General features: G+C 40.4%; 1 protein-coding gene across 3 annotated transcripts in view; it reads right to left on the bottom strand.

The window, feature by feature from the left end:
- Window positions 1-26,703, bottom strand: part of RASGRF2 (Ras protein specific guanine nucleotide releasing factor 2) — a 237,917-nt gene that overhangs the window by 131,957 nt on the left and 79,257 nt on the right. For all 3 annotated transcript variants that reach the window (XM_035014761.1, XM_035014762.1, XM_035014763.1), the window contains exons 3-9: window positions 22,191-22,338; window positions 19,817-19,906; window positions 15,206-15,459; window positions 8,525-8,604; window positions 7,940-8,133; window positions 2,692-2,801; window positions 1,798-1,916 (exon numbers count right to left, since the gene is read on the bottom strand). In XM_035014761.1, coding sequence (XP_034870652.1) covers window positions 1,798-1,916; window positions 2,692-2,801; window positions 7,940-8,133; window positions 8,525-8,604; window positions 15,206-15,459; window positions 19,817-19,906; window positions 22,191-22,338 — 995 coding nt within the window. The remainder of the gene's footprint in view (window positions 1-1,797; window positions 1,917-2,691; window positions 2,802-7,939; window positions 8,134-8,524; window positions 8,605-15,205; window positions 15,460-19,816; window positions 19,907-22,190; window positions 22,339-26,703) is intronic.

The raw sequence follows: 26,703 nt of genomic DNA, 5'->3' as shown, positions 1-26,703 counted from the left end.
TAAATGTTTATGCATAATACTTTTCAATCAAAAGGCCTTTCAGAAATAGAATACTAGTTACAGAAACATTTGTTTGCATTCTCATGTATTCTAAAGCTCTAGTCAATTAGTATTTTTTCCATGAACTTCAAATACAAGAAAAATACAAAACAAGACATCTAACAACCCAAACTGCAATTCAACAAGCAATTCAATTTACTCCAATGCCCGTCTTTCAGGTATCTACAATGGAAAGCAGCGTATACGGCAGGAGAGAATTCATAAACACGGCCCTCCAGAGTTATAATGGCTGGGAGCGACAGGCGTGCCAATGTGTACCTATAATGAACCAGAGGATAAAACATGCACGAGGAGGGAGGGGCCTCGAAACCAGGAGGAAGGTAAAGTCATCCTAACTGGAGGGAAGGGGAGAGAAAGATGAGCAGAAAATTGTAAAAGGCTCCCTAGAGGAGTCTGACCTGAGCCCAGAAGGACACGCAGACCTTTGATAGGCACAGAAGGGATGGACAAAGGCAGTCCCCATCCCCGGGCTAGGGACAGCGCACGAGAAGGCACAGAGCCAGGCAAGGGCCAGGAAGGCAGGAAGCCATGTGGGGACACAGTCTGTGCGGAGGAACAGAGGGGGATTAGGGAGGCCTGATGTTGTTTAGCATTATACTGTGCTATATTTAAAGGAAAATCAATATCAAAAGCCAAAAATGAGAAAAGTTATCATTTCCTAAAATATACTTCCAAACTTGAACATATGTGTAATTTCTCTCTCTGTAAATAAATAATGGAAAATAGAAGAGCGCGTGTTACATTTTTTAAGTATTCTGTGCAAAAAAATGTATGTTCACAACTCAAACAATGTCTTGTTGGATGAGGTAAAAAAAAAAAAAAAATGCTAAGCAGCACATTTTGGTAGGCAACGGAAATGCAAATATCTCCAATGATACCAGCACATTAGGAACAGAAACTACATTAAAGGTTAATCCTAGTTCTAAATTCATGTGCCACTGCTCACCAAGTCCAAAACTATAAATGTGCGCAATGTATCGTCTCAGATCAACCCCATGGGGCGTGCTCCCTTCCCTCAGAACACCTAAGCACTGAAAAAGGACTTTGGATGGGGTTTAGGGCCCCGGAGGGAGCTGCGCTGTTCGGTGGCTGCTTTCTCCACAGCTCCAACACTTCCAAAGCTTTGTATACTAGGGGATGCTGGCCAAGCGCCCACCCCCCAGACAAGACCCACTGCCCATTACCAAAGCCTGGCAGGGGTCAAGAGGCATTTCACTGGGCAACTGGAGTTGCCAACAGAATCAAATCATAGCATGTGGGGCTGATCCAGAAGTGCTGATGAAGAAGGGGAACAAGAGACAGCTGTTTTCACTTCGGACATTGTCCCCACCGCTACGGGAAAGGGCTTTGAGTAACGCAAGCTTCTCTTGGGCCTTGGCCTGCGTGTCGTCGCCACCTGGCACTGGCACTCTCCTCGGCCAGACCGATCTGTCCTCCTTGGAGCTGTAGAGAATGTCTGGTCCACTGAGGAGGAGAGTCCAGTCAGAATGTAATTTACTGTCCCACTCGTGCTTTACTATTATTGTGTTGCTGTTTTTCATGGCCCCTGAAAAGAGACAGCACAAAGGTGGGCCTCACGCACAGCCTCGGTTCAAAGCCAGGGGGACGTCCTGCACGAACAGTATCAATCACACAGCTCCATGAGGCCTGCTCCAAAATGCCTTCCAGGATCTGCCAGGGATAATGTGACAGTCGCCGAGGTCGTTAAGACCGTGGGTCCACCGAACAAGGACTTACCTTGGCGGATGAAAGTCTGGCTGGTGTCCAGCAAAATATCACAGCCCTCTACGATCATTCTTTCTATGGCAAGGTTCTTCCTTATGTTTTCAGTGTCACTCACTTCATCGTGCATTATCCTGTCAGACACAGCACGGACAGATCACGGGGAGAGAGATTTTCTATAGCCCCAGCCGGTATGCAAAGAGCTCTCTCTGGGAAGCTCAGTTTTGAGCTTGGATCAGTACAGCTGAGGCTGTGGGGAGAGCAGACCTCCAGGCTTCAACCAGCCATGACTCAAATCAAAGCCAATGTACATCACGATTCTAAATGACAAGTGGGTCAGCGCCCAATGAGTACCCTGGGCATGTTGCTTATAAATGCAACAGGAAAGCAACATATTATTTTATGAACAGCTCCCTTCACTGAAATTAGAATGCCATTCCTCAGAGGTAGAGCAAATTAGAGACGTTTATCCATTTATTCCATATAAGCTAAAGGAACACGGAGGTAAATAATTCCCTGAAACGGTGAAAACTCACTGAAAAATCCAAAATACACATTCTCTAGCTTCTTGTCAAATATGAACACAAAGATACAACTAAAAATCATTTTCCCCATTACGCTAAAAGAAATGTTAACATTTTCGAACTTAAACCCAAATACACCTATAATCTCAATTACATAAATTCACATGCTATAAAAACATTTTCAAAGATGTATTTTTTCTTGGTTAAAATTAATGTGTATGCTGATTCAGTACCATCTGAAGAGCCAGCATTTCACGTTCAGGTGAATCTGAGAAGCTGGACTATGCCTTGCTTCTTGCTCCCTGGACATAAATATATTAGGTTTCCACAGAGACCAACTTACTGCTTTCTCGAATCAAGCCTTTATTATCAGTTCTCCACATACCTGGACAGTTCCTCTAGTTTCGATTTAGCAAACTCCAGACTTTTCCTTTCCACATGCTCATGGGGTGTATGAGCTAGGAGTTCATGAAGTGTGATGATATACCTGGGGATCTAAATGCAAATAAAGGCCATCGTGAGCAAGAGGTCAGGATGAGTAACCCTGGGATGTTCTCTACTGTGCCATCATCATGTCTGAGAGGCTCATCTCTACTTTAACAGTTTTGAAATGAACTATGCTTCAAACTTCACACACATACACATACACACATTCACCAAGAACACAAGAAGAGAGTAATAAAATATTATGTTCCAAAGAAACAGTTGTTTCTTTAGATTTTTTAATATAATCATATATTTCTTAATCATAAGATTTGAAAATTGGCTCATAGGGAAACATAAAGCAATTATCAAGTCACATGAGTCTATATTTTAGAAATATTCGTTCACAATTTCTTTTTTATTTGAGAGATAGAGAGAGCACGAGAGGGGGGAGGGATAGAGAGAGAGAGAGGGACAAGCCGACTCCCTGCTGAGTGGGGAGCCCCACATGGGGCTTGATTCCAGGACCCTGAGATCATGACCTAAGCCAAAGTCAGATACTTAACCGATTGAGCCACCCAGGCACCCCCACAATTTTTTTTTAAATTCACAATCCTACTGCAATGTTCTAAGAATTAAAACTTGGGAGAAGATATACTCACCTTTATTAAATTCTCATCCTACTTTACCCTAACTCGTCCTTCTAGCAGCAAAAAGTATTGTTAATTATATTATTTACTTATACTTTTGTTTATGGATAAACTACCTGAATTCTGTCAAAAGCAGAAACTCCACCAGCCCTATGAAGATTTTAATAGAACACTGTAGAGATTTAACTCAAGTTATAGCGATCCTACATATTCATTTTTTACTGGCTTACAGACTAAAATTTTTTAGAAAGCTGAGGCAGCGGCCTTAATTTTAATAACAACATGCATGAACCACGGTATCATAACACTGGCTGCTATGGGTCAGATCAGAGCTCGAGGTTGGTGTGTACACCCAAACCTTCACAGCAACATAAGGGTTATTTCTCCATTTTTCAGAGAGAAGGAGGAAACAAAGTGTGAAGCAGTCTGGTGACCTGCCCAAGGTGGTCTCACAGTAAATGCCAGAGCCAACCATGCTCATGACTTTAACGGGTGCACGAACCCACTGGGTCTCTTCTGTGGGGCCTAGGGTCTCACTCGGCCCTTGCAAGGACTTCTGAGAATGAAGAAAGTAAAACAGGATGCAGTGCCTAGCTCCTTCCATCCTGTCCTGAGGTGTTAGCGGCTCTATCCATGGATCTGCTTCTGCTCTCGTTCAGGTGGTGGCCTTCACTGGGTTACTTACTGTGGTTTACTGAAAGCCCATGTTTATGCATGAGCACAAAGGGCAGTACCACGAGCACAGACATGGATCTGCAGCTGATACTCTGGGACCGTGTCCTAGGGAATGTCATCATATTAAGGTTTGGGAAGTTCAGACAGACTCCTTAGAGGAGGGAGACTCCTTCCTCTGTAAGACATGTGGAGGACGCTTTCTGTCTCTCCGTCCCATAAAACTTCTCCTGGTAAAGGCCCCTGGGATACGTACACTTTCACATATCCCTTCTGCACAATGTCATGATGGGTAAGTTTGCCTCTAAGTCAGCAGTCCTACAAGAAAATCAAGGCAATCAACAGCTAATGCACTACATTTTTCATAACAAAGAAGGTAGGAGTGGGAGAGCCTGACATTTATAATGCATGCACTGAAAACCCACAAAACTAAGTTTAGTCAATAGCTTCATGATCTTCCCCCATTAATTAAATCTATTTTAGAGAGCTCCTTGGCTAAGATTCAAGTAGATGGATTTGAAATTCGGAGACTGGCCCTTTCAACTTTCTGGTGGAAGAACAAACAAGCCTGAAGCTGCCAAAAAGCCGGGAAAGGACATTCTGCAGAGAAGTGGACGACTCTCCAAAGAGAGTCCACTGTATAGTCAAGAGCTGATTATAAATCTGTTTCACCTCAAAACCAAGAATCACAGTAAGTGCTGTCCAGACGAATCTAATTCTCCTTTCAGTTATGGAACAATATTTGTCACTTTATAGACATTAATTAGCTGGCTCTCCAATTACAGTGACTAGGCGGCTAGAGCTGCAAGTGGCTACTTTCTGGAGAACATCTCACACCACTGTTCTTGTCAGGGGCAGATCTCATGAGTGGCCTACCTATGGACTTATGAGCAGCTGAAGCCAATTTAAACGGTACCCTTCAAGCCACTGCCTTTGCTAATGAAAAATTATGTTAATGACTACATTATTTTCCATAACAAATTTTTTTCTTGGCAACACTTGGACTTACTGGTCTGATAGTTCAATTGAGGATAAATTTACTGCATCATCCAAATTCTACAATTCCCCCATGTTTCCATAGCTCACCATAGGACATTAACAGCAACAATGGACTTGATGAAGGGCCCAGAAAAAGGAAGAATATCACACTTTTCTCTTCTACACATACACAGGCTAAAGGCTGCCAATCGCCTCTCCCCTGTGCCCACACCAACCTCCGCCCCCATGTCTAGACTCAAGAAAAAGTCTGGCCAGAGGTCCCTTGGTGGCATGAACTAGGGTCACATCTTCTACCGCTGCCTTATAGCAAAAGAAGTGTGGTGCCTCCACCTCGGCCCAAGGTCCAGCCTCCGCTAGAGCAAGGAGGTGCCGAGGTACACAGCGTGCAAAGGGAAATAGCGACAGTTAGACCCTCCGAGGGAGCCAACGCTTCCATGACTATTTCCCCGCATTTGTGAAAGAACCCAAAGGGAACAAGAAGGACAGAACGAACCTAGGAAGAAAAAAACCTTCAAGCTTCCAGAAAGGGCAATTCTCCCCCAAGTGTCCCATAGGGTCACTCCTAGGGAGAAGGCAGGAAGAAGAGACACCAAGCGAACAAGGCAGAGGAGAGACACCCAAGGAGAATGAGGCTCTTAGGTAGCAAATTCTGATGGGGCTTCCCCTCTTGGTCTGTTCAAAATAGTTATAGGGAAGCAAATAAATAAATAGCACAATTCCATGTTCTTTCAACTTGCACATTTCTTGCAGTTTGGACCAACGCTGGCTAAATTATCTTCAAGTTTGAGGTTTCTCCCAGAACAATGGCTCTCATAACCAGTGCCTTTGGTTACCCTGGTCTGGAAGAAGCCAGAGAACCTCAACATCTGACCCTTCAGCTAAATTCTAGGGTTTGGGGCCACCACAGTCTTGGGATAAGGATTCTTGGACAAACACCAGGCTCCTTGCACTGCCACATAGTGACTTCCAGAACCGGTGTAGTCCCCCTAGGATCACAGATTCAGATAGCTAGAGCTCTGGGAGATGACTAGAGCTCAGGTGCCTCAATTTTAAGAGTAAGAAACCGAGATTTAGATTAGTTCAATTATTTTCCTCAATGGGACAACTGAAGAGTGAGCAAGACATCCAGGTCTCCTAAAGATTCTCAGTCCAACTGTCCTTTCCTGACATTATGGGAATTCCTTGGAGTCAATCAAAATGCCAAGTCATTCTGACTGGGGCTTATACTCCAGGGCAAAGGAGGGCAGGTGGTAGGAGAGTATCTCAGCATTTGTAAGGTGATCCGAAGGGCTTTCCAAGGCCCTACATTCTACTGTGTTTGGACACCTCCCCTAACATGCAAGTGCAGTTGTGGCATTTTAAAACACTGAATGAGACCAAGGGGAAATCAAATAGGCCTTGGGAAGACATCAGTGGGCTGTCAGAAAGGGAGCTAAGTACCTCCCTGAATGTTCCATGTGCCTTTCACCACTCTACCTTTGAATATTCACCTGAAATGAAGTTGCCAAAAAGACACAATTTCGGGTATTTAGTCCTAACCCGGAGGTAACTGCCAAAGGTTCAAACAGAATCTCAGAGCATTGCACTATATAAAGTTTGTTTCACTATAAATAAAAGCTTAAATTATAATTTTTATAAGGTTAAAAAAAAAGCAAACTTTTTTTTTTTTGCTTTGAAGTTTTTCTTGCAAAATATTTCCTCAGAGAGGCAAAGAGTTTAAACAACTCAGTTCCATGAGAGAACACAATAACATTATAAAGTTTCACTATATTTAAGTCATTTCAAATGCATCCTTTTGGTTTTTAAAAATCTTACTAAACCTCTACGGTGACTTCCAGGATTTCAAGCAGAACTGACAAACTTTAGGATAAACAATTATGAACCAGAGCAACATTTCTTTCGGAGGCTACAAAATGATCAGCTGGGGTCAGTGATGCCTGTTCAGGGGGGCAAAGCTCTCCGCAGAAGCCCTAACACATGATTAGGAGAATTGGTTTACCACATGACAATCTGGAGGCCTGGCCAGAAGCCCCATAAATTCCACAATGAGAACACTCAATGCCTGTCCAAAAGAACAGAATCTACACTTTTCAAAAGAACAGGAGATTCAATCCACATTTTGGCCTCTGCTGTCCTCACTCAAGGACTCTTCACGGTAAAGCCCTAGCTACAGGCAAGAACACAAGTGTGCTCGATCCCTCAGGGTGCTCTAATGCCAAAAAGTAAACCTAAGGACAAGCCCCAGCCTCAAGGCAGCAACCCAACTAGGGGCCAAGAGTCCCCAGGTCCAGCCAGAGCCTCCAGACCCTTATGTCTCCACAGCCTCTGTGACCCAGTACGTCCTCCTTTTGCTCCCCAGAGCTCCAGACCAGCTCAAGACGAGCTTCAAAAGCAATTGTAACAGGGCAGGGAGGATGGGCAGGAAACAAAGACTTTCCCAGCAGCCACTCCACCCCGCAGAAGCCTTTTATGCAACCAGCATATACTGGAACTTTTGCACAGCATCCTATTTCTGTAAACCTGATAATATTTTTAAACATGCTGGAGGAGGACACTCCATGGAAGAAGTCTGTGTGGAATCTTTCTGTAAAGAGAAAATTGTGCTACTTTGCAAAAAAATCCTTCCTGATTTAATTGCTCCAAAAATGCCTGGTTTAAAAAAACAACAACAACAAAAAAATGATGCCCGCTTTTCTTCCCTATACTACACAGAGAGAAAATGGATGGCATATATTTGTTTATCTCAGGGTCAAGCTCAAGACGACAGACAACGCACTTGTGCCATAATCCCCCACAGGGCATCCTTGCACACCTTGCTCTGGTCACCCGAGGTACCAGCACCACCAGACTGCAATCACTGACTTATGAGATGTGTCCCAGATGACTTACCTGAAACATTGGATAGGTCAGGAACGTTTCCAGCATCCTCCCCTCACAGGCAGGGTTGGCTTCATACTGTTTCAAGAGTTTGTCAAAATCTCTGTTTTGCTTACAGTTGGCAAGCACTTGGAGGCTGTACTGGTGATTACGCACAAATTCTTGATAAATGTTCAACATGGGGAGCAAAATATCGAACAGATCAGCTGGAAAAAAGAAGTAAACATGGCAGTTTCTCTCTGTGCTTGGTAAATTCTCAAGGGATGAGGAGAGGCTCTGTTCACTCCATGGGACTGGCCGAGAGGGGCTCCCAGCACCGGGGTCACACGTGCCCGGGGCCCCCCACTTCAGATGCCTGAATGACTGATAGATCTGGTAGAATGAACCTGGGGGTGGGGCGCAACTCTAGCCCCAGATGCACCGTGACAGGCCAGGGGAAAGGGCTGGAAGGGCAATGAAAAATAAGCCCAGTACCCAAGGAAGCTCACAGGTCAATGGGGAAACTCAGACAATGTGGGCTCAATGATGTTGAAGTTACTTTACGTTAATTGTAGCCATATTAAGAGAAAATCTTTTACCTCTAAAGCATGCACTTACCTAAAATTAGAGTAGGCCAGTTTGCTATCCTTGCCTTCAGTCCTTGGTGAAATATTTCATGAAGAAACATGATCGTTTCACTATAAAAAAAAATGGAAAAATAATATAATCCAGTCATTGTAAAGTGTCTATTTGTTAAAGAAGCCCACTGAGTCCTTAAAGTCTTAATAAATACATGATATACATGTCTCCCAGGGGAGACAAACTATATACCCAATAATAACATGGATTGCACTAGCCCTCACAAAGCAATGTGCCTTCCAATCTTTTTTTTTTTAAGATTTTATTTATTTATTTGTCAGAGAGAGAGAGAGAGCACGAGCAGGGGGAGTGAGAGAGGAAAAGCAGGCTCCCCTCTGAGCAGGGAGCCTGATGCAGGGCTCCATCCCCATGACTTGAGCCAAAGGCAGATGCTTAACCGACTGAGCCACCCAGGCATCCCCCTTCCAGACAATCTTAAAAATTCAAAAAAAATTCTGAGCTAAGCTTCAAATACTGGAAGAGAGTAAGTCCCAAATCACTGTCATATAACTCTCTTTATCAATTTATAATAGAAACATCTTTCTACTGTTAGAATGTAGCACTTCAACTGATAATCAAAAAATTAGTTGTGATCCTTTTTCTCTTAGATTTGATTTTACATGATAACTCAGGGAAAGGACTCTCTTTAATCAAAATGAGTTTTGACAGGAGAGAGGGGAAAAAGTCCATAGCAAAGGTTTGGCAGAACTCTATTGTAATCACTCCTAAGACTCCCAAGACAGAAATGTGAAAGAATCCTCTGAAAAGGACGAAGCCTACATGGAGTTACTAAAATAAGAACTATGCATTGTTAGAGGTCCAAATTTCTAAAAGGTTCAAGAAGAGTAGTTACCAAAGCAACTTTTGCTTTCTCCTCATTACAATTCACCCACTGGCATGAACCTCTAAAGCCTTTTCTGAACTAACACATCGACACAATTAAATATAGAATCATTCATGTAAGTGAGATACTCTGGTTTGCTGAAGTCAAATTCCACTACATAAACATCAATGGGAAATCCTGAACTTTTCCCAAATGGTCCCTGAAACAAAAAACACACTGCTTGAAGAGGATAATTTGTTTTTCTTTTACAGAAATGTTAACCAAGCGGTGTTTGCTGTGCAAGGATTTCAACCAAATCTAGTTTGGTGCATATTGTGTATTAGTCTTTCAACCTCCATCCCGTCCTCCTTCTAGGTGGACGGGATGGAGAGCTAAAGCTACGCTCCCCAGCCTCCCTTGGCAATGCGGTTCTGGATGTGAGTTCAGTTCTACCAGTTGCGCCGACGGATGCACTTGGTAAGACACGGAAGACAGGAGTAGAGGCGATCTTCCTGTTGCTGAAAATCAGTCATGGAGATGTGTGTGTTTTAGGGGCCATTCCAGCACCCAGCTTCACCGTCCTAGTTTCTAGGCAACAGCTTCCCGGACCTGAGAGGCAAATATGACGGCAATGGTGGTGGTCGTACTGTGCTAACCACTGAAGCATGTCTGTGGTGCTGTGCCCTTGAACTCAAAGCTCCGGGGGCAGCTCCCTGACGTTACTCCTCCAGCTCTTCCAAAGACTTCTGTAAGTAGTGAACTCCCTCTGCTCACAGAGAGGCTTTTCTTTCCTACATTGAAAATGTATATAACTGATATATCTACTTTCATATTTGATACCTTGATGGTTAGAAAACAGACGAAACAATCTTGCACGTAGATAGGGAGGTTATTTTTTTTTAAGTATAAACTCTGTTGAAATTCAAAAACATCGGGCGTCTGTGTGGCTCAGTGGGTTGAGCAACAGACTTGGTTTCAGCTCAGGTCATGATCTCAGGGTCGTGAGAATGAGCCCTTCATCGGGCTCCACGCTCACAGAGTCTGCTTGTCCCTCACCCTTTGCGTCCCCCCACTTGCTCACTCTCTCATAAATAAATTTAAAAATCTTAAAAAAAAAAAGAAATTCAAAAAAATTGACCCGCCATAACTGGAAGCTTGTACCTCCCACTTAGGCAAGGCAAGGAAAGGAATCCAGTTAAACAACAGCAATGACAACACCCTATAAGCCTCAGCTTTAAAAACATACCTCCTCAGTATGTTAACTGGAATTAAAATAAAACTTTTTTAAAAAGCAAAAAATAAAAATAAAAACATAAATCTTAAAAATAAATAAAATCAAAAAATCAAAACATACCTCTTCAAATCTCCATTAAGGACTAGGTATCGTAATCAACTGCTAACTGTGTGAAGAGCTTACAGCCTTGCCTTCCAAGAAGAGGCACAGCACATCCTGACTCCGAATTTAAACAATATGACAAGCCTGGCCTTCCGCATTGCAGATCAGGCAATCCAACGGAAACAAATCCCCAGAGGTGACCTAAGACCAATGCGGTGCAGAGTGCAGTTTACCATCCTTTCCGTTGTCCTCAGAACCATTGGAATGACGTTCTTGGCTGACGCATTGCCAAAATGCGAGCTGCGCAGCCTGAGGAGCAGAAGCCCTCCCTTAGGTCCCTGGCGATGTCCCACACACTTGAATGTGGCCACTGCCATCTAATGTGGGGAGATCTCCCTCCCACCTCACAAAGAGAAGTCAAGCTTCTAATCCCCTGTTAACAAGTTTCCATCCAGGGGCACCTGGTGGCTCATCAGTTAAGCGTCTGACTCTGGGTTTCGGCTCAGGTCGTGATCTCAGGGTCTTGAGATCAAGCCCCAAGATGGGCTCTGCGCTCAGTGTGGAGTCTGCTTGACATTCTCTCTCTCCTTCTCCCTCTGCCCCTCCCCTCTCAAATAAATAAATAAATCGTTAAAAAAAAAAAAAAACAAGTAACCATCCATCAACCACTCTTTTTGCAGTCATCTATAAACCCCCAGCTGTGCCTTTTTAAATATTTAAATGCATTTTAATTGTGATCTATGATTTAGTCCCTAAAATCTTCCTTACAGTGTTTTCACTTTATAAATACCCAGGGAAAATAACCTTTATCTCATATTTGGCAATAACTTAAATGCAGGCTCGGGGATGGGTAAAATAAAGGGAATTAAGAGTACACATATCCTGTTGAACACTGAGTAATGTAGAGAATTGTTGAATCACTACCTTGTACATCTGAAACTAATATAACACTGCATGTCAAATATACTTCAATAATAAAATAAAATAAAATAAAATAAGATAAATGCAAAAAAGCCTAATTCTTTAAAAAGCCGAATTAAAATATATTGCAAAAATTTTTGGTCTTTTTCTTCAAAAAAATTTTTTTACTACGGTTGATACACAATATTACATTACTTTTAAGTGTGCAATTAGTGATTTGACAAGTTTATACATTGTACTATGCTCACTACCATCTGTCCCGTTCTATCACTATTACAATACAACTGACTGTACTCCTTATGCTTTGCTTTTTATTCCCATGACTTACTCATCCCATAACTGGAAGCCTGTATCTCCTCCTCCCTTTCCCCCATTTTGCCCAGCAACTCACCCACCTCTCCTCTGGCAACCATCAGTTTGTTCTCTGCATTTATAGGTCGAATTTCGCCTTTTTGCTTACTTATTTATTTAATTTTAGATACCACTTTTGAGTGGAACCATATGGTATTTTCTTTCTTAGTCTGACTTATGTCACTTACTATAACACCCTCCAGGTCCATCCACGTTGTTTCAAATGGAACAATCTCATCCCTTTTTATGGCTGTGTAATATTCTAGTGTGTGTGTGTGTGTGTGTGTGTGTATTATTATTATCCATTGGTCTATTGATGGACACTTACGTTACTTCCTTAAAGGAGTATACAGCCAAACATGTAGGTGTGTGAACATGTTAACTAACAAAACTAATATGTTACTTTTCCAGGTTTTTATAAAAACAAACAAAAAGGGGGGACGGGAACATAGACCGTGTCATTCTCCAGTCCCTCTGACTTGGAGAGCACCCACGTGGCTCTTCCACCACTTGGCAAATTTCTGGTGTTGTCTCTTTTTTATATGCCAGTTGCTCTTTTAAACTGTGGCTTTTATTCTGTACCCAAGGACAGAGGAATCTGTTCCTGGCCCCTCAGTACTATCCAGTCCCACTGCTGTTTGCAGCATCAAGGGTTGAGTCCCTTTGTTACCATGTCTTCCTCTCTCTTGCTATTCTCTTGCCCTTCTCTCTATCTTTGGTTGTGCAGAAACTGTTCAGTCAAGCCCTCAGTTCTTCTTCAAGAAGAACTGTTCTATTAATAGGTGTAATTTGTTGTGTTCCATTGAGGAGGTGAGTTTAGGGTCTTCCGACATCACCATCTTGGAGCAAAACTCTCCCCAGCCACTCTTTTAATGCTTTGAGTTCTGAGCTCCAAGTTTCCAGCTCGCTGGCAGTCCTCTCTCCAGCATTACTCCTGTCGTAATTCTGGGCAACTCTAATATGCACAAAAAACAACACTGCAATATCCTGGCGTCTAGGGCCTTTGAACTCCTCTCCTCTAGGGATCTTACCCTTCATTGACCTCAACACTCCCTTGACTATACTTTAGACCTTGTCATTGTCAGTAACTACATCCCTTTCCTATCTCAGTTTCAAGCAAACTATTCTCTGACCACCTCCTTATCTTTCAATTCACTTCCTTTAGAATTCTGACTCTAAAAATCCTTTCACATCACCAGGACCGTAAGCCATGATCCTGTTATCACAACCCCCTCACACCATCATTTCCCTCTCCACACAGTTTAGATTCCATGGCTCATTGTTATAATCTCTTCTTTGCATATACCTTCAACTCCCCTATTCATTTCTCATTTCATCATATTAGCCTCACGCAACAGCAATAAGCCAACCATCCATCTACTCTGCACCTGCTCCCATGCAGCTGAAAGTGGCTAAAGAAAAACACAACCATCCTGACTAGTCTCACTGCAAAGGCATGACCACCAGCTTAATAGAGTAATATAGGCTCTTCCAGCTGCCTAACAATTATACTACATTATTTTACACCTTTCTTCTCTTATCTAACCCCAACACTTTCCTTCTATCAGCACTGTCACCACTTGTCCTTGCTTCCTAATAACATATGTGTCAAGGCACTGTTCCCTCCCTCTCTATGCTCCCAGCTTGACTTGAACACCATGTTCTAGCCACTTTTGTCTATGCAAGTTTATTGCTCCAGCAATTTCCCCCTCTCTACCTACATCATTCCCCCTTGTTATCAGTGTAATTTTTATCCCATCTTAAAACACACACAGACTTTTTTATACTTTTACATTTACCTCCAGGTAGCATCTCGTTTATGGGCTCCTCTCTATAGCAACACTGAGTTTTTGATACCAACTCTCTCCAATTATTATCCTTCCCCCCATTCTCTCCTAAGTCCCCTCCAATGAGGCTTTGGCCCCTCATCAAAGTTACCAATAAGCTCTGTGTTAAACCCACGGTCAGTTCTCAATTATCATTTAATTGACTTTTTTGACATAGTTCGTTCTCTCTTGCCTTGGTTTCCAGGACAACCCGTTCTGCTGGTTTTCATCCTACAGCCCTAACTGATAAAGTTCTTTATTCAAATATCAACTTATCTTTGAGGCCTTTCCAAAGGCTGGCTAGAGAAAAACTATGGCACATTCACATAATGTAAAACAATGTAGTGATTTTTAAAAAAATAGAATGCTCTTTAGATGTCAATATCAGAAGATGTCTAGAATATACTGTTAAATGAAAAAGGCACATATTGCAATGAGCACTGGGTGTTATACACAAATAATGAATCATGGATCACTACATCAAAAACTAATGAAGTACTGTATGGTGACTAACAACATAATTAAAAAAAGTGAAAAAGGCAAGTACATATTAAAGTTCATTGTCTTTTGTGTAAGAAGGGGGAAAATAACACTATATTCATATTTGATTGGATCTACATCAAGAAACACTAGAAAGATATATAAGAAACTAGTGAAAATGGTTAAATACAGAAAATGGGGGAAATGGGGTGGGCAGAGACAAAGCAAGAGTTATTTGGTATTTTCGTGTTGTTTTGAATTTTGAACAACGTAAATGTATTATGTATTCAAAAATAAATTACTAAATTTTACATAAAACACCCAGGCACCCCCATTTTTCCCTTCTCCTCTCCCCATCTTGACTTTTTCCACAACACTCATCACCACATAATATACTACATATTTCACTTATTCACTATTCGTTGTCTCTTTTCCCACATCAAAATTTAAGTACCATGAAGGCAAGGATTTCTGCTTTGCTCACTGACGAATCCTCATCAGGAAGAACACTATATATATTTATTGAGGAAAATAAATTTGCTACAGATTCTCAGGCACTCTGTTAGTTATTGTTCGTTCTAAAATACATCTGTATAAATTACATGTAAAGACCCATTACTCACTCCATTTCCCTCAGTTTGTGAAGGAGGTTATCTTTCCCAACACATACATGCCCACACAATGATAAGAAAACATATGTCAAATAGAGGAAAAAAACCAGAAAACTAGATGCCATGATGCAAGATAAAGACATGTAAATTTGGACAAATAATGAAACACAAATGACAGTGTTCTTATTTTCAATATCACACATTCGTAAAGGTGAATTTATGATACCTATTCTTTTAAGAGTAAAGTAAAAATTCTTTTAAGAAATAGATACGCATTTTTCACATGACTCTTTAATTTATGCCAAGACAAACCTGTTGAGGAAAATGCTGCTGACATCATCATGGCTGATGGGAGGCTTCTTGGAACTGGCTGCCATCCTCAGGGGCCGGAGGAAGCCATTGACCAGGATATAGAGCTGGTGAACGTACTCCGACTCGGCTTCAACCATGGTGAACACAATCTGGTTTCTCTTCCTCATACTTTCAGCATGAGGAGAACAAATGTAATCCTGCACAATAGTCTTCCATTTCCTTCGACACAACCATCCTCTCATGAAGCTCTGAACCTACAAAACAACAACAGAAAGATCTCAGGGAGCTGTGAGGATTGTTTCCATCCTGTGCCATATAAAACACTGCTTTTTTGTTAGTGCGTTAGTTGTCACATCACTAAAATAAATAATGGCAGGCTTTTCCAGATAACAGGCAAAAAGAGAATTTAAAAATAATATTTTTCTCAGCTTCACAAGTTTCTTCCCTATCTTAAGTTCTTTAGGACTGCCTGAATGGCCACCAGAATAGGATAATATTACATATTCAGTTATTAACATTTTAATAAAGGAATAACTTGAAGGTTTATTCTTTAACAATACAAAAGCAGATATTAAAAATTTTTTAATTGTGGTAAAAAAGCACATAACTTAAAATTTACCATCCTAACCATTTTTTTTTTTAAGATTTTATTTATTTATTTGAGAGAGAGAATGAGAGACAGAGAGCATGAGAGGGAAGCGGGTCAGAGGGAGAAGCAGACTCCCCGCTGAGCAGGGAGCCCGATGTGGGACTCGATCCCGGGACTCCAGGATCATGACCTGAGCCGAAGGCAGTCGCTTAACCAACTGAGCCACCCAGGCGTCCCCCATCCTAACCATTTTTAAGTGTATAGTTCATTAGCATTAAGTATTTCACATTGTTGTACAACAGATCTCCAGACCTTCTTCATCTTGCAAAACTGACACTCTATACCTATTGAAGAACAATTCCCCACTACTCCCTTCCCTCAGCCCCTGGTATCCACTGTTCTACTTTCTGTTTCTGTGAATTTAACCACTTTAGATAGCTCATATAAGTGGAATCACACAGTATCTATCTTTTTGTGACTGGTTAATTCCACTTAGTATAATGTCCTCAAGGTTCATCCATGCTGTACCATGTGCCAGGATTTCCTCCCTGTTTAAGGCTGAGTAATATTCCACTGTATGTACATTTTGTTTATCCATTCATCTGCTGATATACATGAGAGTTGCTTCCACCTCTTGGCTATTGTAAATTGTTCTTCAGTGATCACAGGAGTGCAAATATCTCTTCAAGATCCTACACTCAATTCTTTCAGATATATACCCAGAAGTGGGAATGCTGCATCATGTGCTAGTTCTATTTTTAACTTTTTGAGGAACGACCATGCTGCTTTCCATAGCAGTTGAACCACTTCACGATCCCACCAAGAGTGCACAAAGGTTCCAATGTCTCAACATTCTCATCAACACTTACGTTCTGGTTTTTTTTGCTGTTTTTTTTTAATTTTTTTTTTTTAAAGATTTTATTTATTTATTTGAGAGAGAGAGAATGAGAGACAGAGAGCACGAGAGGGAAGAGGGTCAGAGGGAGAAGCAGACCCCCTGCTGAGCAGGGAACCCGATGCGGGACTCGATCCCGGGACTCCAGGATCATGACCCGAGCCGAAGGCAGTCGCTTAACCAACTGAGCCACCCAGGCGCCCCACGTTCTGGTTTTTTGATGGTAGTCATCCTAATGGGTGTGAGGTGACACTGCACTGTGGTTTTGATTTGTATTTTTCTGATGCTTAGTGATACTGAGCAGTTTTTCATGTGTGTATGACTTCTCCAAAGATCATGTGTATATGATTTCATCTTTGGAGAAATGTCTATTCAAGTCCTTTGCCCATTTTTAAATCAGGTTATTTGATTTGTTGTTATTGAGAGGTTTTTTTTTGGTAAGCTTAGAAAGTAAGTGTTAGACGTCAGCTTATCTGACTCCTTCCATTTATAGACAAGTAAACTAAATTTTGTGGTAAGTCACATAGGAAAGATGCAATCAGACTTGGCATTCTTTTACCTGCTTTTTGTTAACTGCAAGGATTCTCTCCCAGCCACATGGAGAAAACACATGTTAATGATTTGCAATGGAGATTATTTTGTGAAAAGAAACATGAAATATAAGTAAAAATCAATTCTGTAGAAAACATGATAGCCTCTAAAACTGATCTGAATTTGATTTGAAAAATAACAGACAAACCTGAGAAAGTGCACTGGCCTGCGCATTTTAGCCAACAAGTATTTACTGAACATCTTTCAAGTGTCCAGGTAAATGCTGGGTGCTAACCAGATATACCTTAACCCAAAGGCTCTGCACTAACCTGCTGGGTAACTCTGAACTCTGGTCTTCCATTCTCTCACCTATAAAATAATGGACCAAAACAATCTGAAGTCCTTTCTAAATATAAAAAAAATTATATGATAATTTATTAGGATGTGTGATATCTAAGTGGCAGATTCAGCAACAAAGCAGGTTGCACATCCACATATAAGTGAAAGCATTAATCACTACCAAATCTCCTTTTATTTTTTAAACAATTTTTTAAAGATTTTATTTTTATTTATTTGAGAGAGGGGCGGGAAGAGCATAAAGGGAGAGTGAAAGGAAGAGGCAGACTTCCCGCTGAGCAGGAAGCCCGATGCGGGGCTTGATCCCAGGACCCTGGGATCATTACCTGAGCCGAAGGCAGATGCTTAATGACTGAGCCACCCAGGTGCACCCAAAATCTTTTAGTATCATTGTTATCTGTTCAACACATTCTTACACTTCTTTTTTTCCCCTACTATTTCACCCATATGGTCTAAATTACCATGTGTTTAAACAACTACTCTTCTTTTGCAATGTTTAAAATTCTTTCATTTACCTACCAATGTTGTCATCACACTGTCAATTTTCATACAGTTGCCATGCTTCAAAAAATAAAAATTAACCACATTTTAATAGAATTATGTGGGGGAAGTTATATGCACATAATTTGGAGAACTCTAATGGGAAGTTTCTGTGTAATATGATAAATTTCAATTTTCTGTTCCCTGAAGATAAAAAAATTATGTTGATATTTGGCAAGATTGGAAGAGAGAAACTAATTCATCTGAAACACCCCTTTCCACACAGACATTAGGTTGATGGGGACAAAAAGGACAATAGAATTGATTTCAAAACCTACTTAACAAGTTCAAAAATAATTTTTTAATTACTTCTATTGAGAAACAGGAAGGCAGAAAATGTAAAAAGCATTTATCAGTATTCTTCCATTTAAGAGAAGTATTTTCAAAAATCAACTTAATCAAAATTTGTGTTAAATAAAATCCTTACTTAGTCAGGTATTGCCTGCTGGGCAAAAGCTGGTTTACTTACTAAAAGACCAGTTTCTACAACAAAAGAACTGGAAATTGTATTTTACTGTTATCTCTGTTTACAACTTCATTATTATTGAAAAGAAAGGCGGGTGCCTGGGTGGCTCATTCGGTTAAGCAACTGCCTTTGGTTAAGGTCATGATCCTGGAGTCCTAGGATCGAGTCCCGCATCGGGCTCCCTGCTCAGCAGGGAGTCTGCTTCTCCCTCTGACCCTCCCTCATCTCATGCTCTCTCTCTCTCATTCTCTCTCTCAGATAAATAAATAAAATCCTTAAAAAAAAAAAAAGAAAAGAAAGGCAATAGCATTAATCTTGTATCACAACAACACAAACCAAATTCGATTTAAAAAAGTTTAAATTCTAAGAAGGGAATGGTGTTATTTCACTTTTTATGCCTTAAAAACTGAAAACACTGCAATTTGCATTTCTATTTCAAACTCTGAGCAATATTTCAAGTTTCGTTACAATTACAGGGCAATAATTATTTAGCATGGAAAACAGGAATAAGAAAAAAATTAAGATGAAATAAAGATCTGAAGATGTGTATCTAAAGAACGTTCTTTAACTGTGAAGCTCTTCACATAATGTTAACAAAGCTGGGTAGGTGATTTATGAGAGGATTGAGATGATGGAACTCAAAACCTAGATGACATAAATCAAACACAGTAGAACAGAGTGAGCACCAGTGTCTGGTTAATTGCAAAAGTTGTACAGTAATACTTGACAATGAGGTAGAAAGATCTGCTGATGATGTGGATGTTAAACAAGAAAGGAACAATGATAATAAAACAGAAATCTGAGATGTATTTAGTCAATCTTCTCACATGTTCACAAAAATCCTTTCTAAATAAGCACTGAAATCTAAATCTAAAAGAAATATTTTTAAATGTCATTTAAAAAATACTCCTCCAAAATATGAAAGCAGCACAAATTCAGGAGGCTCAACAGCACTTACTTAACCCAACTTGAGAACACTATCCTTTTAACGTCTGGTTTTGGCATCCTTCCCACAGAATCCAAAAGGGGATTCCCAAAACCAGTAAAAAATCTCAAGCTAAAACTTTTCCAAAGTAGCCATACCTGGATCACTCTGAAGGGCAAGTCTGAGAGCCATTAGAACAGATACACCAAGGTCGTTCTCAGCTCAGGGAGAGGGTGGCAAAGACAATACTACAGGACAGATAACTGATCACCATGCTTCCCCAAAGCCAGAAACCCCCCAAATCCTACCTTTTTAATCTTCTTGATGTCTGGATCCTCATCTTCTTGATTGCTTTGGTAAGGTCGCATTCGTTCCTTGGTTTTATTAAGAGCGATAATCTAGGACACAGAATTGGTCCATTTCGTGATTTGGGGAATACTGGCTTCTAGCCATTAACTCATAGGAATTATGCCTACAAGGTAGTTTATGAGATCCTCAGGAAATTTTTTCGTTTTCTTATCCATCCTTTCTTCCTTTGGTGCTAAGGCAGGGGAAGCAAGAACTTCACTGCAAGCATGTTTAGTTCTGTTGCTAACGTAAGTGCTTATAAGAAGTGACTGTGGAAGTGTGAACTGGGATTGGCTTAGGAGAAATGTTAGCCCACAATTTGGCCCAGTGAGGACTAGGTCAAGGCCTTCACAGGAGCTGAGTGGCATGCTGCCATCTTGCCTGATGGTAGCTGCCTGTAATGCCCTGTGGTCTCCAAATGCAATGCCACTCAAGCCAAAGCTCCTTGCTTCCCATGATGAGCCTGCAGCCTTCCAGGTACGCATAAGTACAGCAGATTCACAAAATTCCTTGGGAAAATGGTAACTGCAAAAGGAACTTCAGAGTCTTGGGATTGATCCAAGCCAACCAAGAAAAGGTGAAAAGGTAAAAAGGATTGAAACAACCTGGGATCTCTTTTATCTCTAGCTCAGTTATGTGGCCTGTGAGGGGCAACCAAGACCAGATGGCCGGTCCAGTACACTTACTAATAAAATTCACTAGACTATCACTCGATTGCAGACTCTTATAAAGGTAAGAACCTATACAGATTTACTACGCAGACATTTAAAAAGAGTCATACTTGATTCCTCTGACCTGTCTTTACATTTTGTCACCAATACCAAATATACATTTCTGCCATTTTCTGGCAGAGACATGGGAAAATAAAAGGAGTAAGAAATAAATTATTTTTCCTGCCAACTGACCAAACAAGACATACCTGCTACTGACAGTTTGGGGCTGCAATCTATATTCAGACTAAAATAGAACATAGTGAAGACAGATAAGCATGCACAAGTAAAGACTGGGGAACATTGCTTGGTGCTGAGTTTCTCTTGTGGAGTAAATGCCAACTTCTTTCACTGAGCCGACAAGCATCTGCTCTAGCTTACTGTGGGAAATAAAGAACACAATAATTTTGTTTTAAATTACAGTGCCTGATATAGTCTTTTAAAATGCAGGTTTCTTAAGTTATCTGTTGTTGTTTTTGCTATATCAGATTTCACGGTTGAACTGGGAAGTTAACAACACTAACGATATGGTGAACGTGGTCTGCAACCTATCAGAAACCAGGTGGAATCAGCTTATACCCTTGCTCTGTGAACTGGAGGTGATGTACACAGGCAGCAGGAGGTGAAAACCCCTCAGAGCATTCGGAGTCTGTCTCAGAGGAAGGTAGTGAGGAAACAAAGAGGAAAATATCATCCAATGACTGTAAAAGTGACAAGAAAGTTACCAAGACTGAGGACCCTGAATTGTTCGGTCAATAGGATACAATTAGTGGTAGGTTTCCTTCTGTTCTATTCTTCTCTTTTGAAGCTAAGAAAATGCTAATGTACCCCTAGTCAGAAAGGGGGGAAAATCTTGTTTTCTACATTCCTCTTCAGTTCTTCAGTTATTGACCAATTTCCATGAGGAATAACAGGACAGCAAGGACAGGTACCCTTGGGTTTCTGTATATAGACAGAGGCACTTGTGAGCATGGGAAGACCCAGGCCCACCACCAGGGCTGCAGACACCATGACCATCTTCTGTTCTCACTTGGCACAATCTCATAATCCAGGGGTACAAGGCCTCAGAAGTTCACCTTCGGAGGGTGAGGGGTGGGGTGGAGGGAGGCAGGAATGCCAAATTCAGGAAAAAGTGTACCCTAGAAAATGTCTTATACTTTAACTCAAATGTGTTTTTCAAAATTCTAGAGGGGAGAATGTTGGACTCCTTAGACATAGAAGCAGTAAAGTCTTCCAGACTTCATTTCTGGTCCTTCCTTAGTTGCCATTTGGGAGGTTAACTGAACCTATGATAGATCCACAGTTATCATTACTACAATAGTCAGTCTACAAACAATTATATACTACAGTCAGCTCTTGGTTATCTGATCAAATGAAGGGCATCAGGAGCACAAAATAATTAAAAAGCAGCATATTATTCTGATATTTTGTTGTAGCGTATTTACTCAAATCCTAACAGACTAGATACCTTTCTAGCATAGATCTGCAGTGTGACCATGTACATGTTGACGGGAAAGGAACTAAGTTTGGGATTAAAATCTTGCCCTAGATAGGTGTTATGTAATTATGAGCAGATGACAATAAATGTGAAACAATGGGGAAGAATCTATCAACTGGGAAGTACCTCTGATTTAAGTCTTTCAATTTCTGTATCTTGATCTTCAAGTTGATGCCGGAGCTGGTTAGCTGCAATTTTTTCTGTTTCTACGATCTGAACTAGATGAATATACTTCTGCATTAACACTTCCCTCTCAATCAGAATGTCTGCATAACTTAAGAGAAAATTACACAGTTAGTCAATGAGATACTGTTCTCCTGCAATTTCATATAGAACAGCATACATTATGTTTTAAAAAGAAACCATAAATGTAGTTTGTGGGCTAACTCTACTTTATGTAAATATTAACTTTTGGCTGACATTTGGTATCATTTAACTATACAGAATTCAAATCATCATTTTACATATCCTTTACTAAGCTATGAGTTCATTTAACTATATAGAGTTTGGATCATTACCATTTTACATATCCTTTACTGAGTTCATTTAATGAATGTCTGCCACCTACAATTTAACATATACATCAGAAAACTGCAAAGGAAATCTATTGTTTATAAAGAAAAAGATGCATCTTCTTTAACAAAAACTGAAGTCTTTGAATTGATGGTACACACCTGGTTTCCAGGGATGATGTTCAAAAATATTTCACTGCTATGGTAAGTCACTAGCCAATCAGAACAGACCAGCCACCAAGTGGAATGAACACAGGGACCATCAGAACAGGGACTGGCTCGAAAGAACTATGATGCCTGTTCCAGTGACCACCTGCTTGGCTCTCTTTAGGATCGTGAGACCATTGATACCTCTTTCAAAAATCAATAGAAGCTAATATTTCATTCTAAAAATAAGTGTAGATTCTTGGGCCCTAACACCATCTGCCTCATTTGTATCCATTCTTTTGGTGAAGTGTGGTAAAGGCAAGGCTCTCTCTTAGATTTTTATTGACTATGTAATTCTGTAGCCCGTGGAATTTTGCCTCTAGATCTTCTTGCACCCTTTGAGGTAGTTAAAATGTATGTTCCTCCATTTCCCAAATGGTCTAATAATAGTAACAGTTAATAACTACTATTTATTAAGTGCTTGGATGTACCCTCTATATTCTCATTTCATCCTCCCAGCAACCAGGAGATAGGCTTTATCATTCCAATTGTACACAGAAAGATTTTAATCTTCACAGAGGTCACACAGCTAGTAGGTGGCAAGGCTGGAATCAAATCAATTTATGTTTGACCTTAAGCTTATGTTCTTAACCACAAGCTAAACTGTCTCTCTAATAAGAAATAGCACACTGGATATAAACAAGAATGTTGTAGCAGACATATCTTGAGATATCTGCCCAATTTTGCACTCACTTACCTCTTACCTCTTCTTTGAGAACTTAGGCCATAGCAGCCATGTTTATACCACAAAATCTGTCCTCATGACTACATTACACTGGTCAAAAAAGAGATAACTGGCCCAAGCTAAACCAACTCGTCTTTCTCCTTGGAATACGGCATTCTGCCTCTTATTTATTTGCTTGAACTGATACGATACAAGCTTGGAAACTCTGGTTACCATTGTTGGGCAGCCATATTTAGCCATACCCATGCGAAACAAAGTGAGTCAGCTGAGAAACAAAGTAAGCAAATGTTCAGGAAAACAGAGATTAGAGAGACAGAAAGGTAATGACTATCTGGGTTTCTATCAACTTTCAAGTTTCTGGCTCCACATCCTCATGATATCTAAATATAATTTTTACTCTTGGGTTTGGTGAAATATTACAATTTCTGTCTAATAATCTTTCTGTAACCTAAACTAGTTTGAAGTAGGTTTGTGTTACTTAGAACCGAAAGAGTCTTAAGACAATTCTAAAATCATAATTTTAGTTCAATTATCTCAACATCTTCAGCACTTACATCATGTGTGCTACTAGTGTTAGAAAAAAACATAGTGTCAGCAATATTTTAAAGTCATTTGTTCTAAGAAATCACCCTAAGAAAGTAGACAGAAAGGCTGTGTAAGTGTAAGTGGGAGGAGGGTAAAAAAAGAAAAAAAAGAGCAGAGTCTTCATAGAGATATGCTTTTAGGAACTTTAAAAAAGGAGGAAATAATAGAACATGAGAAAAGTAGCTATTATAATAAAAATTCTGCTCTTTCTCATTGATTTTATTAGAAATATGCCAAATTTATTAAAATATATTAAATCAGTGTTAGGTAGCAAAACAGTATTTTTTTTCTCTTATAAAAAGAAAAAGTCCAGTCCAGATTGTGCAGCTGAGTTCATGCAGACTCATTACCAACATCTGTCTCCCTTCACTTCCAAGCCCCCACTGAAGTGCTAGGAAAATTATTTTCTGTTTAAAGAATGAAACCATAACAGCATTATAAAACAGGAAAATATGCCATCAACAGATCAGAAGTTGTAAGAAATTCCATGAAGAGAAAGACCAAGTAGAATCAGAGTGGTGGGAAATTCAGAGTAGAGGAAACCACACAAGGAGACACCTTGCATAAGCACGGTTCCCATGAAGGTGGCCAGAGCTCCAAGCTTGGAATCGACAAATTCAAAGAAACGGAGTAGGTAAGGTGATCATTAGGGTCTTTCATTAAACAGGTGCCTTTACCAACATCTGCAAGTTAGGCCTCTCCTCTTCCCAGTTCCTAAAGTAAAAAAATAAAAGGCACAACTGGCAGTAGTGACATGTCCTCAAGTCACAGCGCAAGATCTGCTCTCTGTAGAAAAGAGACCTAATGAGGAAGCTAGACTCAGAGAAGACACCTAATGAGGAAGCTAAACTCAGAGAGAACAGAACTTGAATTTACACCAGACCTCCACTGTTGACACAAGAGAGAACCAAAAAAGGATCAGCAATAGGAGGGACTAGGAATGAAATATATGTATTGTTTCTCTATTGTGAACAAATGACCACAAACTCCCAGGTTCAAAACAACACATATTTATTATCTCATAGTTCTGTGCATCAGGGGTCCAGGCTGTTTAGCTGGGTCCTCAGCTCAGAGTCTCACAAGCCACCTATTATGGTGTCAGTCAAGGTGCATTCTCATCTGGAGGCATGACTGGGGAAGAATCCATTTCCAAGTATTTCAAATTGTTGGAAAATTCATTTTCTTGCAGGTATAGAACTCATGCAGCTTGTTTCCTCAAGGCCATCAGGAGAACATCTCTGACCCCAAGGAGGACCCAGTCCCTCCTTGAGGGCTTCCCACTGATTAAGTCAGGCCCATTCAGGAGAATCTTCATTTGAAAATTATGAGAAATGAAAATTATTATGTGAAGAAGAATAAAGCATGCAAAGTAAATAATCTTAGATGACTTTTTTTCATTTGACAAGGACTTTTATTTGAATGACTATTTTGTGCCAGGCCCCATGCCAGGTGCTGAACTGATCTTTAACATTTTTGCCTAGATTAATATGGAGCCTCCAGCTGGTCTCCCTTCTTCTCCCCTGGCACTCTACCCCCACCTCTGTCTTTTCCCATTACAGCAGCCAGTGTGATCCTGCTAAAATGTCAGATCTTGCCATGCCTCTGATTCATTTCTCATAATTTTCAAGTCCTTTGATTCATTTAATTGGTTCTACCTAGTTTACTACTCTCACCGGGGCATCTTCTCAACTTTACATCAAAAAGCTTTCTTTTTTTTTTAATTTTATTTATTTGTCAGAGAGAGAGACAGCACAAGCAGGGGGAATGGCAGGCAGAGGGAGAAACAGGCTCCCTGCTTAGCAGGGAGCCTGATGTGGGACTCGATCCCAGGACCCTGGGATCACGACCCGAGCTGAAGGCAGACGCTTAATGACTGAGCCACCCAGGCATCCCACAAAGCTTTCTTTAGGCATCCTGCTAGTAAACGAATTGTGACAAATCAACTGGAAATGCTTCCATTCGATGTAAGAACTTTCAGAGCATTGGTATTTCTATTTTACTCTATTTCCAATATATTTTCTATCTGATTAAATTAACCAGTTGCTCAAGTTTAAGAATTTCTGCCTAATCTATTTATTATTTCTTTTTATTTTTAATTTTTTGTTGTTGTTGTTATTCGGTTTAACTTCCACCAGGGGAAAAAATAGTCTCTTCACTGCCAAGTGAAATAACAAAATTAAGCCATATAAATCAACATGATGAAAGCCAAACTCATGTGTCCAGTACCAACAGATGGCAAGTTTGAGGTATATATATGTATGAGAGTAAAATACTTGTGTAATATTTATAATCAAAACCAAGACACCACTATTCCATATGGGAGAAAAGGAAACATTCCAATGAAATCCTAAAGAGTCCAGAGAAGTACAGTATAAAATCATAGGCCTTTTATTATTTTTACAGAAGAGTAAAAATTATATTAGCTTCACAAGAAATGGTTAGATGGGCCAGGCCCTATCCTAGCTACTATGATTGAAGACATATTTGCAAATTAGGTAGATAGATAGACAGACAGATAGATAGATAGATAGATAGATAGATAGATAGATAGATAGATAGATAGATAGATAAACAGATGGATAGACAGGTAGATAGACAGATGAATAGATAGATAGATAGATAGATAGATAGATAGATAGATAGATAGATA

Source organism: Mirounga leonina, unplaced genomic scaffold, assembly GCF_011800145.1.
Source record: "Mirounga leonina isolate KUSES-001 unplaced genomic scaffold, KU_Mleo_1.0 Mir_168, whole genome shotgun sequence".
Taxonomy (NCBI): Eukaryota; Metazoa; Chordata; class Mammalia; order Carnivora; family Phocidae; genus Mirounga; species Mirounga leonina.
The sequence above is the reverse complement of the archived record's forward strand: the minus strand, read 5'-3'. Positions and strand labels throughout refer to the sequence as shown.